The sequence below is a fragment of the Lutjanus erythropterus genome, chromosome 3 (genome assembly GCF_056507025.1).
Source record: "Lutjanus erythropterus isolate fLutEry1 chromosome 3, fLutEry1.hap2, whole genome shotgun sequence".
NCBI classification, from domain to species: Eukaryota; Metazoa; Chordata; class Actinopteri; order Lutjaniformes; family Lutjanidae; genus Lutjanus; species Lutjanus erythropterus.
This window is the reverse complement of record NC_139319.1, coordinates 4,256,402-4,272,512: the sequence shown is the minus strand read 5'-3', so window position 1 is coordinate 4,272,512 and position 16,111 is coordinate 4,256,402. Positions and strand designations below refer to the sequence as shown.

Here is a 16,111-nt window from a genome sequence, read left to right as displayed (position 1 = left end):
TATTTCTATGGTTCCATGGTTCCATGGAAGCATACTGCTGCCACTTCAGAAAAAGAAAAACAGATTAATATCACATTATAACGTCAAAAACAAGACTTTAAAAAAAAAAAAAAAGTTATAACAAGATATTGTCAAGTTATTACAATATACAAATGTATATCTTCGAAAGAGAAACTTTACTTGTTATAATAATAATATACAGTTTACCTTGCTATAATGTGAAATGTTTCATGTTAAAACATGATAACTTAAATTGTTATAGTGTGATATTCTAAAAATAGAAGTTATCACGTTATAACATTTTTTGTTATGATGTTATAATGAGAGACTTTTCATGTTTTAACAATAATTTATAACATTAAACGTTTTATAACAAGATAAATAGCATATTGTTGACAAAAAAGTTTGTTGTGTAACTTCAGAAATTTGCATGTCGTAATAACGACAAAAAAACATCTTGTTATAGCAAGTGATACTGAGTGGCACCAATATGAACAGCTTTTAGAGAACAGCTATTTTAAATTACATTTTTGACATTGAACTCAACATTAAAAGTCACAAATTACGTATTTTTTTATGGTCACAATCCCAGTTTGGGACGTCCTGTTTTTAGCACTTCCCGTACATACACGTAAACGTGATGTTACAAAATCGTTATCATCCACTCACAGTGAAACTCCGCCCACTTCATCATGCCCGCCTCATTTTAAGACCGCATTGGCCAATGGAATAGACTGCCAGTGATTGACAATCAGCATGTCCAATCAGCTGCAGCATCTAGCGTGACTCACTGACAAACCCACCAAGATCCCACCCGCCTGTGGATTCCCGGTTCCCGGACTCTCCACAGCTGCCTACCGCGCAGCAGCAGCTACCCGCCAAGACTCTCCGGCCGGCTGGGAAACTAATTAAACTCCTGTGAAGACTTCACCAACAGGCGGGTGGCTGGAGTCGTCGATTTCAATAGACTTAACGGACTAAACACTTCCTCTTTTGAATGGAAGCGGACGGTTTCGTGTCCCGGCGAACGTCCGTGGAAACACCGGGCGTCGACAGCCGGGTCACAGGCGCTGCTGCAGGGGCAGAGTTTAGATGGCTGGGCGGCAGGTTCCTGGACGCTACGGGAGGATTTGTCGGGTCTCTTTCACCGAGAATGGCAGGGGAACAGGACTTTGCCCCGATGTTGCATCGAGCAACTCCGGAGCCCTCGACCTCTGTGGAGCCAGAAATAGACTATGAAGGGCTGCCTCAGGGAGCAGCCACCAGCACACACATGCTGGCAGGAGCCGTGGCTGGAATCATGGAGCACTGCCTTATGTATCCCATCGACTGTGTCAAGGTATCACTGCAAATACACACTGTTTATTTTGACTCGTTTTCAGGCCCAGTTTATGTCACGGTGAACGCAGCCACTGGTTGCATAAACCTCGAGCAAACGCAGCGTCGTGCCAAGAGGGAAACCCTAGATTTGTGAAACACTCGCGACATGTGAACGAGTGTCGCGCATCCTGATCCACCTATTTGTTTTATAATCTAACACCGCGGTTGATTAGACCTGGTCAGATTTAAGGACTGAAAACAATTGTTTATAATTACTGAAGGACTAGAATTTGGGTTAAAATGATCCATCTCGCGAGATACTTCACGGGTCTGGGGTTCCCGTCTAGACAAGACCCTAAAACGTAGGCCTCAACACAAGCCTGAGCTCAATTCATTCTGCTACAAGCTAACAGGGGGTCTTGCTAACAGAGGTCAGTTAACTAATCAACGTTATCCAAGCAAGATATAACGAAACACGAAGTGGTCATACTGAAGGTCTAAGCACGAGTGGGTATGTTGGTCTTAGTTCAGCTTTCATTTTGGTAGACATTTATGTTATAACAAACTGTTAGTTTTGACAGATATGTCTCCTCTCACTTTGCTAGCACGCTGCGCAAACACTAGCCTGCTAGCTAAAGGAGCACTTGCCCTTCCTGGCTAACATGCCTCCATTATCGGACACCTCGTTAAAGTGACATTTCTTTTCCTTTTGGCTTAAATGAAAAGATAAATCTAACCCCCTGTCCAGTGGAGGAATGTAACCAAGTATATTTAATCAAGTACTGTGCTAGAGAACAAATTTGAGGTACCTGAACTGTCAGTGCATCACTCAAATATAATGCATGCATTTGAGTACCTCTAACATATGTATTATGCAACATACGTATTTCCAGTTTATGCGTCATTATACTTTACTACATCTCAGAGGCAGGTGTTCTGCTTTTATGTCACCACATTTTTATGACAGTATGACAACTTTAGTTACTAGTTACTTTTCTTATTTCAGTTTTGTACTTCTCTCTACTGAAGGCTGTGTTTCTCCAAATTTGGTGATTTTGAATTTGGCCTTTCCTGATAAACGGAAGGGTGCTTGACGGGTTGACAAAACTATCCTGCTTAAGATCAATAAACTCATTCAAAATCCTCAAAGTCATAAAGCTGAAAACAGGACTGTTATTCAGACAGCGTGAATAGTTGACTTTTTAAAATAAATTGATTAATTGATAAGTTCTCACAAGACAGCAACACCACAAACATATGATTGTGTAGACTGTGATGCATTTCCGTAGTTTAGATTACACAGTTGAATATAAAGTAGGTAAAATGAGCTCAACATACACATTAATGCAGCAGTAATGTCAATCCAAAACTTCAGATAAAATAATAAAACAATAACAGGAGCTACTCTTCTACACAGTGAGTACATTTACTTACAATACTTAAAGTAAATTCTGCTACTAATACTACTTGAAGTGAAGTTTTGAATGCAGGGCTTTTACCTGTAGTTTATTGTGAGCATTTTCACTTTTTGGTATTGGTATGTTTACTGAAGTAAAAGATCTGAATACTTCTACTACTGCCCTTGTCATGCCGCATTTTATAATTCATCTCCTTTCGACAGTTTTAATTCAACAGGAAATTTAAAAAAAAAATCAACTTAAGTTTGACAGACATACTGTCATTTCTTTTATTCTTAGTCCCAACCCTTAATTGTTGTACTTGTTGTTAACAAAAAAGTACAATAATTATAACGCATAGAAGAGGGTTGTCAGAGGTCCAACATACCTAATAAATTAGCATAGGTTGTAATTATAGCCTAAGAAAGATACCAGGTTCATTTGCATTGTTCGTTAGATGTCTGTATATGATTGTAAAGACATCATTGAGGATTTAATGTGGCAAAAACTGTCTGAGGAGCTTGTGTGGAAAGAATATGTCGCTAGTAGCCTAGTAGATGATTAACACATATGGGTCATTAGTCACTAGACTAACGGTCAGCTGTCTTACGGATCAGTCATCTTTGCGTGTATGGATTTACTGTAAATCATTATAGAATGCACAACTACTTTTATGGTCTCCCAACCACATCAGTCCACATTAATTAGACTAGTTCCTTGAACTTTACTTTATTACATAACTGCAGCTTTTTGAAGAGATTTGACAGCTGTATCTGTGGGATCCCTTTCAAGCAGGTCTCTGAAATGTGACCTTCCCCTGTCTGTGCTCGTGACTCTTGCTATATTCTCATTACACTTTACATATTACTTCTAGCAGTTTGTGTAGCATGTTTAAACAAAGAAGTGCACTCAAATATGTTGTTATGAATTCTCAGTTACGTTATTCAGAGCATGTTGTTGAGGAACACTACTGCCCCATATGCTGTGCACAACAGACCTAGTAGAGCTGCATACAAGTGAAAGAAATTAACATCAGTTGTTGGCAGTGCAAAGAACAGGAACATCCTTGGGAAAAGTTTTGCTTACATCTGTTTGTTGTTTATTGTTTCCTGTTGTTCAAAACAGAACATTAATTTCCTGTACACTATTTGTGAAAACAGTATTGTATGAAGCTAAGGATAAAAGCACAGACTGTGCAGAATAAGATTTTAGTTTGAAATTGCAACACAGATTTCCTGTGTCAAATGAGGAACCATTCAGTGGAACCAAACACAACTGACCAAACTAGCACCTCGCTCATTCTGGGCCTGGAAAGTCGACTCTCCTCATATCTTCGCATTAATTTGGCTACTTGATCCCAACTGTACTTCAGCACTGAAGTCTTTTGTCAGAAGCTATTGGCCTATTACCGTAACTCCTTTTTCATCAAGAGTCCATGATTTAAAATTGAAAATAACTTGTTAAAAAGGTCAACCTAACTACTTAAACGGCAGTTGTCAACATTAAGACTAAAAGCAAATTAATCTCAACATCTACAAGTGGTAATTAGAGCTATTTCCCCTCTCTGTTGTTAAGTTCCTTGTGTTATATCCGAGGATTAAGAACAAACAGTTCTCAGTGATTTCCCTGAATGGTGGTCAATCAAACAAAGCTCTTGTTTATAACAAATTCCTTGACGATTAGCTCCTCCCATCCATTGCATTTTTCTCAAAATGGCCTCAAACCTCATTACCTCCTTGTTTACAAGAGTTGTCTCCATTGCAAGTCATTGCATCAGACTCACATTATGCACAGCTGATAGTCTTGTTAGTATTCTCAGGTGTCAGAAATAACTAATTCTGTCCTGGTGAGTCAAAATAATGTTTTCAAATTCTCATCCACTGTGTATGAGCCACAGTTTGATTAGCAGCAGTATGAGTAAAAATACTTAATTCTTTATACACAAAGATATATTGAATAATTGTTGCTTGTCGTGATTTAATAGGTACGTATTGTTATTTTAATTGGTTACAAATGTGTCAGTGTGTTAGTATTATTTGTTATTGGGAAGTTGGAATGTTGACATCAGTTACTCATTCATAACAAGTATTGTGCAAAAAAGTGAACCAAGATTAAACTTTTGTCATACAATTCAAGCTAAATCCCCACATTGACAGGATCTCAGGTTATGAAATCTCTGTCCACCAAAGAAAAAATGAAGGAGAGTTTTGTTCACAAGCTCTGGTGCCCCTGTAATTGGGCACAATGAAGGTGAATTAAATTAGTACAAAAACGATTCAATAAAAAATAAACTGTAGATGTTGATGATTTTTAATGATCCCTGTTCACTTTTCTGTCCCTTTGGTTCAGACTGTGGCTGCCTCTTCGAAGTCAAATGAGGAACTGATTACATATTTTTGTAAGCTCAAGGAAGTCAGTTTGGTTTTTCATTACAGTAATGTTTTGCGTGCAGCTTCCTCTAACCCAAGATTTCTGTATTTTCACAATCTTTGTTTCCTTCTGCTCAGAAAGGTCAGCCCAGTGTTTTTATAACGCGTTTATTGATTCCTTTCATTTAAGGCTCTTTTTTTCCCTCATTCCTTGAAGATTTTTAAGAGTAACTCAAAACCAAGAATCTGGTTGTAACTTTCAGTTCTGTTGCACCTCCATACAAATCCAAGAGCAATGTGAAAGTATATCAGCTGCACCCTGAGTGCACTCCATGATTACAGTGAGAACTACAGCCACAGGTTGCTCTTTAAAAGTGCTCCACCAATGTACCATTGCACCCCTATAACATCGCTGGACTTGTTGAACAGGGGATCAACAAAGTTTGGTCAGGTGTGTTTTGTTAGTAGCAGGTAATATAGCCTCAAGGATAACTGAGAGCAGCCTAAGGCGTCTGGTTCTTTTTAACTTCACATTCCAACAGGAACAATGTTAAAGAGAAGAATGAATAAGACTTCTGATACTGTTATTTAAGCTGTTAGATACCAGCTTAACTGTGGAGACATGGTCCTCGAGCTCTGTCGATAGTACATGTTAGTAGTATTACTCCTTTGTCATCCAATCGAGGACGATTTATGGCTAAGCAATGTTTGAACCCACTGTAGCAGCCAGGTTGAAGATAAATCCTTCAGAGTTCATTGTTTTAGCGGCAGAGGTCCGTGTCGGTCGTTGAATAGAACAAAGGCAAACTTTTCAAAGTGGACAATAACTGAAATATCGCCACACAACAAAACAGCAACAAGTTGACAATGCATACAGGGTACCACAGTTTCAATATGAAATGGAAATCAAAGGCAAAATTGTGATTCTCACTGTATATTTATTTTCTGCCTCTGGTGTGTGTCTGATGGAATGGGCATCAGTTCTTTAAATATATACATGTTTAAATAAAAAAATCAAACGCATTCATGGCCCTAAAATCAAAAGTTAAATAGAATCTGGGATTTTGAGAATCATGACACTCCTACAACGCATTGAAGGTACTAAAAATCCTAAGCTACAGCCTGAAACAAGTGTTGTCATCAAACTGTCAAGTGCTGCATACATTAACTCACCCTCCTTCACTTCCCTATAGCAATTAGTAATACATAACATCATACGTCACACGAATGAGTCACTGTCTCCTTCTTGATCACTTGTTTAGCCGTTGCTTGTATGACTGAGGTCCTCATGATTTTATATCTTGACAAATGCAGCTTTAAAATATAGCATCAGTTGTCTTGTTTGCATCAACTCCTGTACTTCCCCAGAGTCCAAATAAAGTACAGTATGATTAAAGGTACTTAGTCACTGGTCTGTGGATGTCGAAATATGGCTGTCTGGTACATCACTTTGATGGATTTATTCCCGGTGTTGTAGTTCACCACATTCAGAGCTGCTATAATGGGTTCATTCAGCCACTCTGTTGGGATAAAGGGGCTGTACCCTGTGAAAAAGTGACACAAACACAAAGGCCTCTGTATTGTTTTTTGTTCACTGACACCTGATGCCGTTTCTGGTCGAACGGCCTGGCTCCCTCTCTCTCAGTCTTGGGTCGAGCAGTCATCGCTTCGTGCTCCAAAACCTGAAAAAAGGGGAAAAACCCGCCTGAATTGAATGCGCTATGGATGACTGAGCACATTCCATGTGAGTTACCATTTCCCAGAAACGGGGAGCGGGAATGTCCATGTAAGCCTCCAGGAGGCAGCCGTGCTCCCTCCTTTGCTGTAAATATTTACTTCTGAAAGGAGGGTGTAGACCGGGGCAAGTCACTTATTGCATGTTACAAAAACTTTCAGGATTGCTCCATCTTGGTCTGGAGCTCTGGTATTCTGTCGCTTTATTCACCCATGCACACCAATGGCAGCAGTGCAAACAGTACTGCTTATCTAGCAATGGATGTGGCTGAGTGTTTAGATTTGCACCACTTCCTGGCTGCGTGCAGTCCTCGTTCGTGGTTTGTGGTTGGCAACTTGAATGTAGTCGTTTCTGTCTGATTTCAAAGTTGGGGCACAGTCATAAACACTTGAAATGAGCGTAGGCTGAAGTTGGTGGGTTTTCTGGTTGACAGGCTGTCAGTGAGATGTAGACATTGTAGTGACAAATGTATACACAACTTGAAATTTGGAAACTGAATGGTGAAACTACTTGGCAATCTAAGATTGTTATGCCTCAGTGTTTACTGTAATAGGATTTATATTGTTCTTAGTAGAGGATCCCTCAGTGCTCGCAACTGGAACCTTTTTTAGATGAAAACCTGGATAGAAAAAAAAGTTCAAAGCCATTTTTCTCAGTTTTAGCCTGCGTAGTTACGGCAGTTGAGCTTTGTAGAGCAGTACACTATATAAAATGAATACATAGTTCTGTATAGTTTGGAATTTTGCCTACAAACCCTGCCAACTTCACATGAAAATGATTTTGATTCATAAAGTGTTAATCTGTTTATGTTTCTTCCTCTCACCCCAGACTCGAATGCAGAGCCTGCATCCCGAGCCAGGAGCGCGCTACAGGAATGTGATGGACGCACTGCGGCAGATTGTGCGGACCGAGGGCGTGTGGCGGCCGATCAGAGGCGTGAATGTGCTGGCGGTGGGGGCGGGGCCTGCCCACGCTCTCTACTTTGCCTGCTATGAGAAGATCAAGTTCTCGCTCAGTGACGCCATTCACCCCGGCACCAACAGCCACTTTGCTAATGGTAAGATGCCAACGTGCGCACACACACACACACAAATAAAGATTTTACTTTTCATTCATGATGCTCAGATTAATGGTAACTTTGTTAAAATGCTACCATTCTTACATAATAAAAGATGAATAGAAAGAGAGTGATAAGAGGACAGAAGAGAACAAACTGTCAACAGATTGCAGAATGTTAATGTTACATATAAAGCATATGTTTAAAACATAAATTTGAGTCTTGGTCACAGTATAATAGTCATTAGCTTTATTTGTGTAGCCCAAACCAACATTGTTAAAGTGCTTCACTTAAAAAAGGACATGAAATGAATGTAAGAATTGAGATATAATGCCATAATTAATCAAAAGTAAGATGGAAAGTATTACCCACTTGAAATAAAAATTCATTTTGCAGCAGAAGCGCAGCAGTGCATAAAAGTAATTAGAAAGCTGGTTTCCCTGAGATCTATAGATAGTTTGTTCCAGAGTGACTGTCTTTTGGCTATTTCTGGGAGTCTCCATTAAACCTGCAGCAGATGCTTTCAGTGCTCTTGAGGACAATTAGTTAGCAATGTAGCTTGGTCCTAGCTTTGTATATAGTGAGTAAAACACTAAATGTTATGGGGAGCCAGTGCAGAGCAGAGCAGCTAAAGCAAGACGAATTCGCTCTGTCGTTTTGGTTCTGGTTAATAGCAGAGCTGTAGAGTTTAGAATGAGCTGAAGTCTCTCAGTGGTTTGATAACGGTGGAGGGAGGAAACTTGAACTCCTCGTGTTTGTGGCTTTAACTTCCTCTTCACCGTTTCCTCTGTCCTGCAGGAGTGGCGGGCTGCATGGCCACAGTGCTGCACGACGCAGTCATGAACCCAGCCGAAGGTAAAACCCGTTCCTCTTATGCCAGCTCACCTGACACACACACACACACACACACGCACAGTGAAGACTTACTTTTGGTCTATTTATAGAAGCTCTCAACCTCCTTCAAAGATCATTATAGAAAATCCCTCTGATGGTGCTGTTCCACCAGCAGGTCACTGGGTGGAGCTACAGACTCGGCTGTGATACTGTAGAGCTGTGACCTGAAAGTCCAGATGTTACTGCAGCAAACAAATCAGTCTATGAGTGACAGAATTACTTTGAAATATGTATTTCTACATGTGTATTTCTGCAAGTATGTAGTATCTATCAACACAGCAAAGAATTACAGACTGTCATTTTTTAAAAATCCAATTAAAGAAGCCTTCAGAATGCTGCACAGGATAAGTGGGATGGATGGTTAATAAAATTAGCAGCACATTATGATGAACTTAAGAGTAATTGGCTGTTATTGCACTTGACTAATTTTATCAATTCTGCTTATTTATTTTTAGTTTATTGATAACTAATTGTTTTCAGTTAATCAGGGTTTCTGCAGGTCTAAAATCCAATCATCGGAATTTTAGGCCTTAAAAGGTCTGTTACAACTACAAAATGAAACTAACTTGGACTCGATAAACATTATTGTAAACTGTGCAGCACGGTCAGAATCTATCAGCGCTCTCAAGCTTGTGGTCCGTGGTGTGATGTGAGGGCGCATCAAAAAATAGCTCCTTCTAGAGCAAGTTAAAATTGCTTCTATGATGATTACTGTCATCTAATTTGACCAAGTGCAAGAGAACATCATATTTAGTTCTTAGTTGAAGCAAATTGAAAAATAAAGAATTTGAACACGTCTGAACATTTTAAGATATGCTCAAATTTCTTTGGGTAGAAATGCATGAGTAGAAATAGAAATGCATGAGTCAGACAGAACGTTTTGTTGTACTCTTGGCTACTTACTCACTTCCTATCTAGTGTTCTGCTTTCCTCTCAGTTCTTCTTTTCTGTTTCATTGTGGAATCCTGGAAATAATTGGTGGTGTTCTTCCCTCCTGATTTCCTCTCCTTCCCCTCTTTTTCCCCTTTAAGTCGTGAAACAGCGAATGCAGATGTTCAACTCTCCTTACCGTGGCGTGCTCGACTGTATGGGGTCATTGTTGAGGCACGAGGGCTCGGCCGCTTTCTACCGCAGTTACACCACCCAGCTGACCATGAACGTGCCCTTCCAGGCGCTCCACTTCATGACCTATGAGTACCTCCAAGAGCTCCTCAACCCACACAGACAGTACAACCCTTCCTCACATGTTGTGTCCGGTGCGCTGGCTGGAGCGTTGGCTGCCGCCGCCACCACTCCCCTTGACGTCTGCAAGACCCTCCTCAACACACAGGAGGCTCAGGCCATACACGTGATCCAGACCGAGGCTGCGACCGCAGCTGGAGCGGTTGGGGCGGCCACCGCCTCAGCCGCTGGCAGCCGCCACATCTCTGGCCTGGGCGAGGCTTTTCGGACGGTTTACAGGATGGGAGGCGTGCCGGCTTTCTTCAAAGGGGTCCAGGCCCGGGTCATCTACCAGATGCCCTCCACAGCCATCAGCTGGTCTGTCTATGAGTTCTTCAAATACATCATCACCAAACGGCAGCACGAGAGACGGCTGCGTGGAGATCGTGACGGAGACAAATAAACACCTGGCTGTAGGATTGGGCATCAGCAACACAAAGGTTTATTGCACCGTACCGATAAATTTTATCGGTATTGATTTCTAAACACGTGAAGATTTGAAAGGCTTCAGAATTTTAGATTCTATGAGCAGAAAGTCAACTTTTATTTTGTTTACTGAGATCTGTTAAGCGCGCGATCGAATCTAGTTCATAGCAGATGAGAACACGTATAGCTGTTAGGAGACAACTTGTCTTGAAGCCTTTACGTGTGGAGCAGACAAGATCCAGCTGTACCCATCGGTAAGAAAAAAGGGCCATGTAGTTGCTGACTGAAAGTCCTGGTTCCCCTAAACTCACCCCACTAAATTCTGATGCTTTAACTATCTTTCATTTTAGTGTTAAACTTGACTCGTTCCCTGTATCGGCTTTCAAAAAGCTAATTATTTATGGAGGGTAATGCACAGTAAAAGTAAAGTTGAATTTCAGAAGAAATGCTCACATCCCAGAACCACCTACGGTGTGGTTTGTTAGCATTTAGACAAGTTTTTTTTTGGCCCATGACTCAATTACATTGTATTAAAAAACTCTATGACAGTGAGGGTAAAGTGCTGATTTTGAGCTTTAATTTGAGGAAGTTTCCATTCACTTCCAGTGAACTGTGTCGAAATTGTAGCCTTTTACACACACACACACCCCAACAGGATGAAAGAGCTAGAAGTACACTGTTACACTTAAAACTGAAACTCAGCACTTCACCGTCATCATTATAATCCTGTGTGTTTGAGTACAGAGCCAAAACAAAATGTATCTCTATCCAAGTACTTAAGAACTACTCTGTAAACTAGGGTTAACTCCCATCTCTTGACTGCACATGTTGCACTTCTTGAAGTATTGCTACCATATTACGTTTCACCACAAGGGGGCGCCATGCTCCACCGCTGCTCCAAACAACGGACAAGCTACTGGAGGTTTCAGAGTCCGCTAAATCACATTATTTTGAATACCTGCGCTGGTGTGCAGTAACAGTCTACAAAACACTGAAGACAGTTATGTGAAATTACTCAGACTCCATGGCCTCTATGTTTTTTTTTAAAGTCAGAATCCGTTTTGGATTGGATTTGGATCGAAAATACTCAAGTAGCCAATACTTGAGTGGAGTGTGTGTGTGCGTGCGTGCGTGTGTGTGTGTGCGTGCACAGTGACTGAATGAGTGGAGATTCAGTTTCATAGAGGTTAGTGGTGACTCTTGGCCAGATTTGATCTCAACAAAGCCAAACCGAGCTCTCCGTGTTGTATTGTCCTTCAAATGAAAAAAAAACCACATGAAGTAAAAATGGGTCAAATAATTTATCTTTTTTATTCTCCGTTCTTTGAAGGACAATATGAGAGAGGATTTTGCATTGACGGTTTCATGTTGTGCTCTCAAATCCATCTGAAGGCTGCGGATTGTCTCTGGCCGGAGCCATTAAAGTGGCTTCCACATGTAGAGTGATGCTGGTAAATTTTAAACTAGATTTTTGTTCTGAAATAACATATCTATCATATGGAAGGCTGCATCTGAACCATTCAGTGCAGCAAAAATGATGCTACATCTTTTACAAATTTGAAATCCTCAGTTAATACAACATAAACACTCCTACAAACTGGAAATTTTAATATTTCATACAGAAAAGTGTTTATAAATGAAGGGTTTCTGTTTTTCTTCATTGTATGTAGAATTTTGGAACAGTAATCTCTTTTTACAGACACAACAGAAAATGCATCCAGCTGTATTTACATTAGACAATCACTTTTTTTGTTTAGGTTTATTTTGTCTAGTTTTAACCACACAGCGTCCTAGCACTTAATAATAATCACTTTATCATTGTTAGGACAAAACAGTGACTTTGACATTTAAACAAGCGCAGAGAATAACATATCTTTACTTCAACACATGCCTTCAGTTAGCCGCCATGTATCTGACGCACAACTACTACAAAGAGATCCTCAGATAGAGATGTAATATTGTGTTTTGAAGCCATAAAACAGGATGAAATTGTACATAACATATATATAAATATGGACAAATATAGATAAACCCAGAATCTCCAAATAGCCAAGTTTTGAAGCTAACCTGTATATGAGACCATACAAGTTTTATCAAGATTGTGCTGTAAAAAAAAGAAAAGAAAAAAAATCAGGTTTTTGTAGAAAGTGCACAAAATCCTTTTTGGGAAGGTAGCAACAAAGGAAAACCTGAATTATTTTAAATTCAGATAGATCATATAATGTGTGAGGAAAACATTTCAGTGGGTTAAGAGCATAAAAAAATGGTTGTAGGAGCGTTCCTCACGTGAAGCCAAGTTTCAAGATTGGGAAACCAAAGACTGAGAGCAATAGAGAGAGAAACAGGAGAGGAAGTGGTGGTCTGTCGTACGACGACACTAATGTGAAATGCTTGAACACTGTTTGAGAGCAACACCTGTATTTTGTGAATTGTAAATAAACTCGCTAAGGCAGCTCCTCGCAGAAGCAGGGTCTTCTCTTGGTGCTGGCTCTCAAAGCGCTGAGAGAACTTCAGTTTGTCCTCTTGTCTTTTTTTGTCCTCCCTTTTCTTCCTGACAGCATGATGCAACAAGGAAAGTCCACGAGGTGCTTGATTGACATTTTGAACTTTTTCCCCCCCAGGGCACAAGAGGTAAAGCCAGAACCCTTTGTCACTAGACAGTTTTTATTTTAAAGGATTCATATGTAAATCGTCAGGGATGATTTAACTTTTGATTTGAAATAACTGAGGTGGTGTGTGTCTGCAGCTTGATGTGCAGAACATTTCTTTTTTCTGAGGGCCTTCTAGTTTTTGTTGTATCATTTTCACAGTTCCCAACAGATTTTTATTATTGTTGTTATTGCTTTTCCTCTCCACTAGAAGATACAACACAGGGCACAAGCTTTTCATATGTTCTTAATCCCAAAAACAACACTTTGAAAAGCAGGAAGTTGATAACATGGTTATAAATGGCTCAAACTGTGTTGAGACTAAGGCTGTTTGTAATAAAAGATTAGTCGATTAAATAACTAACAAAAATGAAAGAGCAGCAATTTTGATTAGGAATACATTTCTTCTATCAAGCAAAACTGCCTTTTCCCAGCTCCAGCTCTTAAATTGAGACGATTGTCTGCTTTTCTTTATCTTATGTGAACGTAAACTGAACAGTTGGTTGGATCCAGTGAGCAATTTGAAGACTTCACATTTGGTTAAGGAAATTCTAATGATCATTTTCCCCTATTTTGTCACATTTTTATGGACTAAATGAGTACCTATACTTAAATTAATTTTTACAATATAGTACAAAATATAATATAGCCATGATTTACACACCTTTTTCTCCATGTAAGACAAAAAGCCAAAAGTGTGAAAAGTTAACACAAGCAGCTGTACAAGAGCTTTGCTTTAAAGTGTTTAAAATGTTGGATTTAAATCGCAAATAAACTCTGATAGAAAGGTAAAATCCTTCAGGTTGAGCCAGCATGTGCAAGACAACTGAAGGAAGAGTAATGCAGTTCTCACGACCAACCAGCAGGTGTCACTAATACATGGACGACCCACCCTGGGCACAAACAGTGGACAGTTCTGATGGTTGGTATGCACAGATCTCAGCAATGTTAAGATAACCACAGTGAATGATGGTCAGCACTGTGAAGATAAGACTTTTTCATAAGGATTTACAGTCGATGATACAGCTGAGAATATTAACTGGCAGTGCAGCAGGACATGTTTTGCTAAAGGCAGAGAACATGTTGATTGAAAGAGGCCCTATGGGAGAAGTTTTCATTATTATGTAATGCCAAGACAATACCTTGATTAAGTGGTTTGCAGAAAGTTGACAACACTTGATACTATTTGAATTTTTAAGGCATTTATCAAGCAAAAAATGCCAAGCAATTGCTTGTTCAAGTGTCTTAAATATGAGGATTTGCTTTGTTCTGTTTTTCATCACTGTTCGCTGAATATGTTCAGACAAAACAGTCAAGTCAAAGTTTATTACAGTTATAAATGTGCACAAAAACTTAAGGTTTCTGTCATTATGTCTTTCCGTTGTTTTTCTCTTGTTACATCTTTTGCGTCATTTCCGTCTTGTTACGTTGTTTTTCCTCTGGTAACATCGTCGTCTTGTTACATCTTTTACGTGATTTTTGTCTTGTTACGTCTGGCTACGTTGTTTGCAACTTGTTACATATCGTTCATCTTGACATGTTGTTTTCTTGTTGCATCTTTTACGTTATTTTTGTCTTGTTTAATTTTAATATGTCTTAAGTCATATTCATCGTCCTACACCTTTTACATTGTTTTCGTCATGTTACATCATTTTCTTCTGTCGTTTTTATCTCGTCTTTTACGCCGTTTCTGTCTAGTGACATTTTCATCTTGTTAAGTCTCTTAAGTAATTTAAGTCTTCTGTTGTTCTTGTCTCGTTCTGTCTTTATATAATTTTCGTTTTGTCACGTCACATTCGTCTCTACATCTTACATCATTTTCGTCTCATGCATTGTTGTGTTGTTTTCATCTTGCGTCGTCTTCATCTCTATGCCTTTACCATAATTGTTGTCTTGTTATGTATTGTTATGTCGTTTTCATCTTGATACACCTACATCATTTTCACTTTGTTACTCTTTCATTCATGTTCATTTTGTTGGATCTTTTTACAAGAGTAGAAAGACTAGATGTTTGTTTTAAAATTTATACAGAAAAAATAAAATGTTAGAAAAAAAATACTCCAGTAAAACACAGCACCTCAAAACTCTACTTGCAGTAACAAAGTATTTTTACTGAGTTATTTCCCATCTCTGCAGAAGTGCAAAAACTATAGTTGAGATTAAAGTATAATAGTTTTATGTCCTCTCGGGCTTTCCGTAGATGAACTAGATGTTGCAGCTTTCTGTACAGATTAAGCCTCCATGCCGCCTAGCTGAAAGCTGACAGACAGGCCTCCACAGAGAGACGCAGGCAGACTGACAGAAAGCAGCGCCTCCACCTTCCTTCTGCAGCAGATCATGTTTCACTCGAGGCCCCGTGTTTGTTGTCATTCCCCGCGGCCTACAAGCTAAAATGTTGTCTTTCATGCGTCTCGTCTAACTTTACCCCCTGCCATCCCTTTCCTCCCTCTGTTGTTCTTTTCCAGCGCCGGTTCCTCTGAAACGTAAGGCGATCCATTTAGTTGGACAGGAAGGTCTTGGCAAGTGAGGTCAGGCCCTCGTCTGGAGGGCGCGCGACGGCAGCAGGTCTGGTCAGAGCCAAGGTCAACATCAGGCGTGTGCATGTCGATGAAATACAAAGACAAATGAGATGACGGAAGCCCAGCTCACATTCTGCTCATCCCTCTAACAAATGCCCAGAGTGTCTGTGTGTGTATATGTTTCGCTGGAAAAGACAGAAGAGTAAGACGTTTAGAACCAACACGCCTCCCTGCCGTCCTCTCCGTTTGATAAATGGGTTTTCTTTGGTGTTTAAATGTGGGATGAGTTTCTAATCTCTCCATCGGTGACGCCCCACCTGCAGGTCACACAGATATGGACGATGTACTTCATATAACTGTAAGGATTAGTATAAACCTCATTAATCATAATTCACTTTAGCAAAGTGGCATGTCGCAGCGTTAGTGCCCCCACGTGCCAGCATGTTTTACAGTTGGGCCACTCCAGAGGAACACACCCTGAAACACACCGAGGATGATAAATGTGTGTCCCTCTGCAGTGATATA

General features: G+C 39.9%; 1 protein-coding gene across 1 annotated transcript; it reads left to right on the top strand.

The window, feature by feature from the left end:
• The first annotated feature begins 822 nt into the window (after nucleotides 1-822).
• On the top strand, nucleotides 823-12,927 carry LOC146329471 (mitoferrin-2-like). Its single transcript, XM_084714737.1, has 4 exons — nucleotides 823-1,339; nucleotides 7,650-7,878; nucleotides 8,677-8,733; nucleotides 9,804-12,927. The coding sequence occupies exons 1-4, from the start codon at nucleotides 998-1,000 to the stop codon at nucleotides 10,394-10,396; spliced, it is 1,221 nt and encodes a 406-aa protein (XP_084570863.1). The 5' UTR covers nucleotides 823-997; the 3' UTR covers nucleotides 10,397-12,927.
• The last annotated feature ends 3,184 nt before the right edge of the window (nucleotides 12,928-16,111 follow it).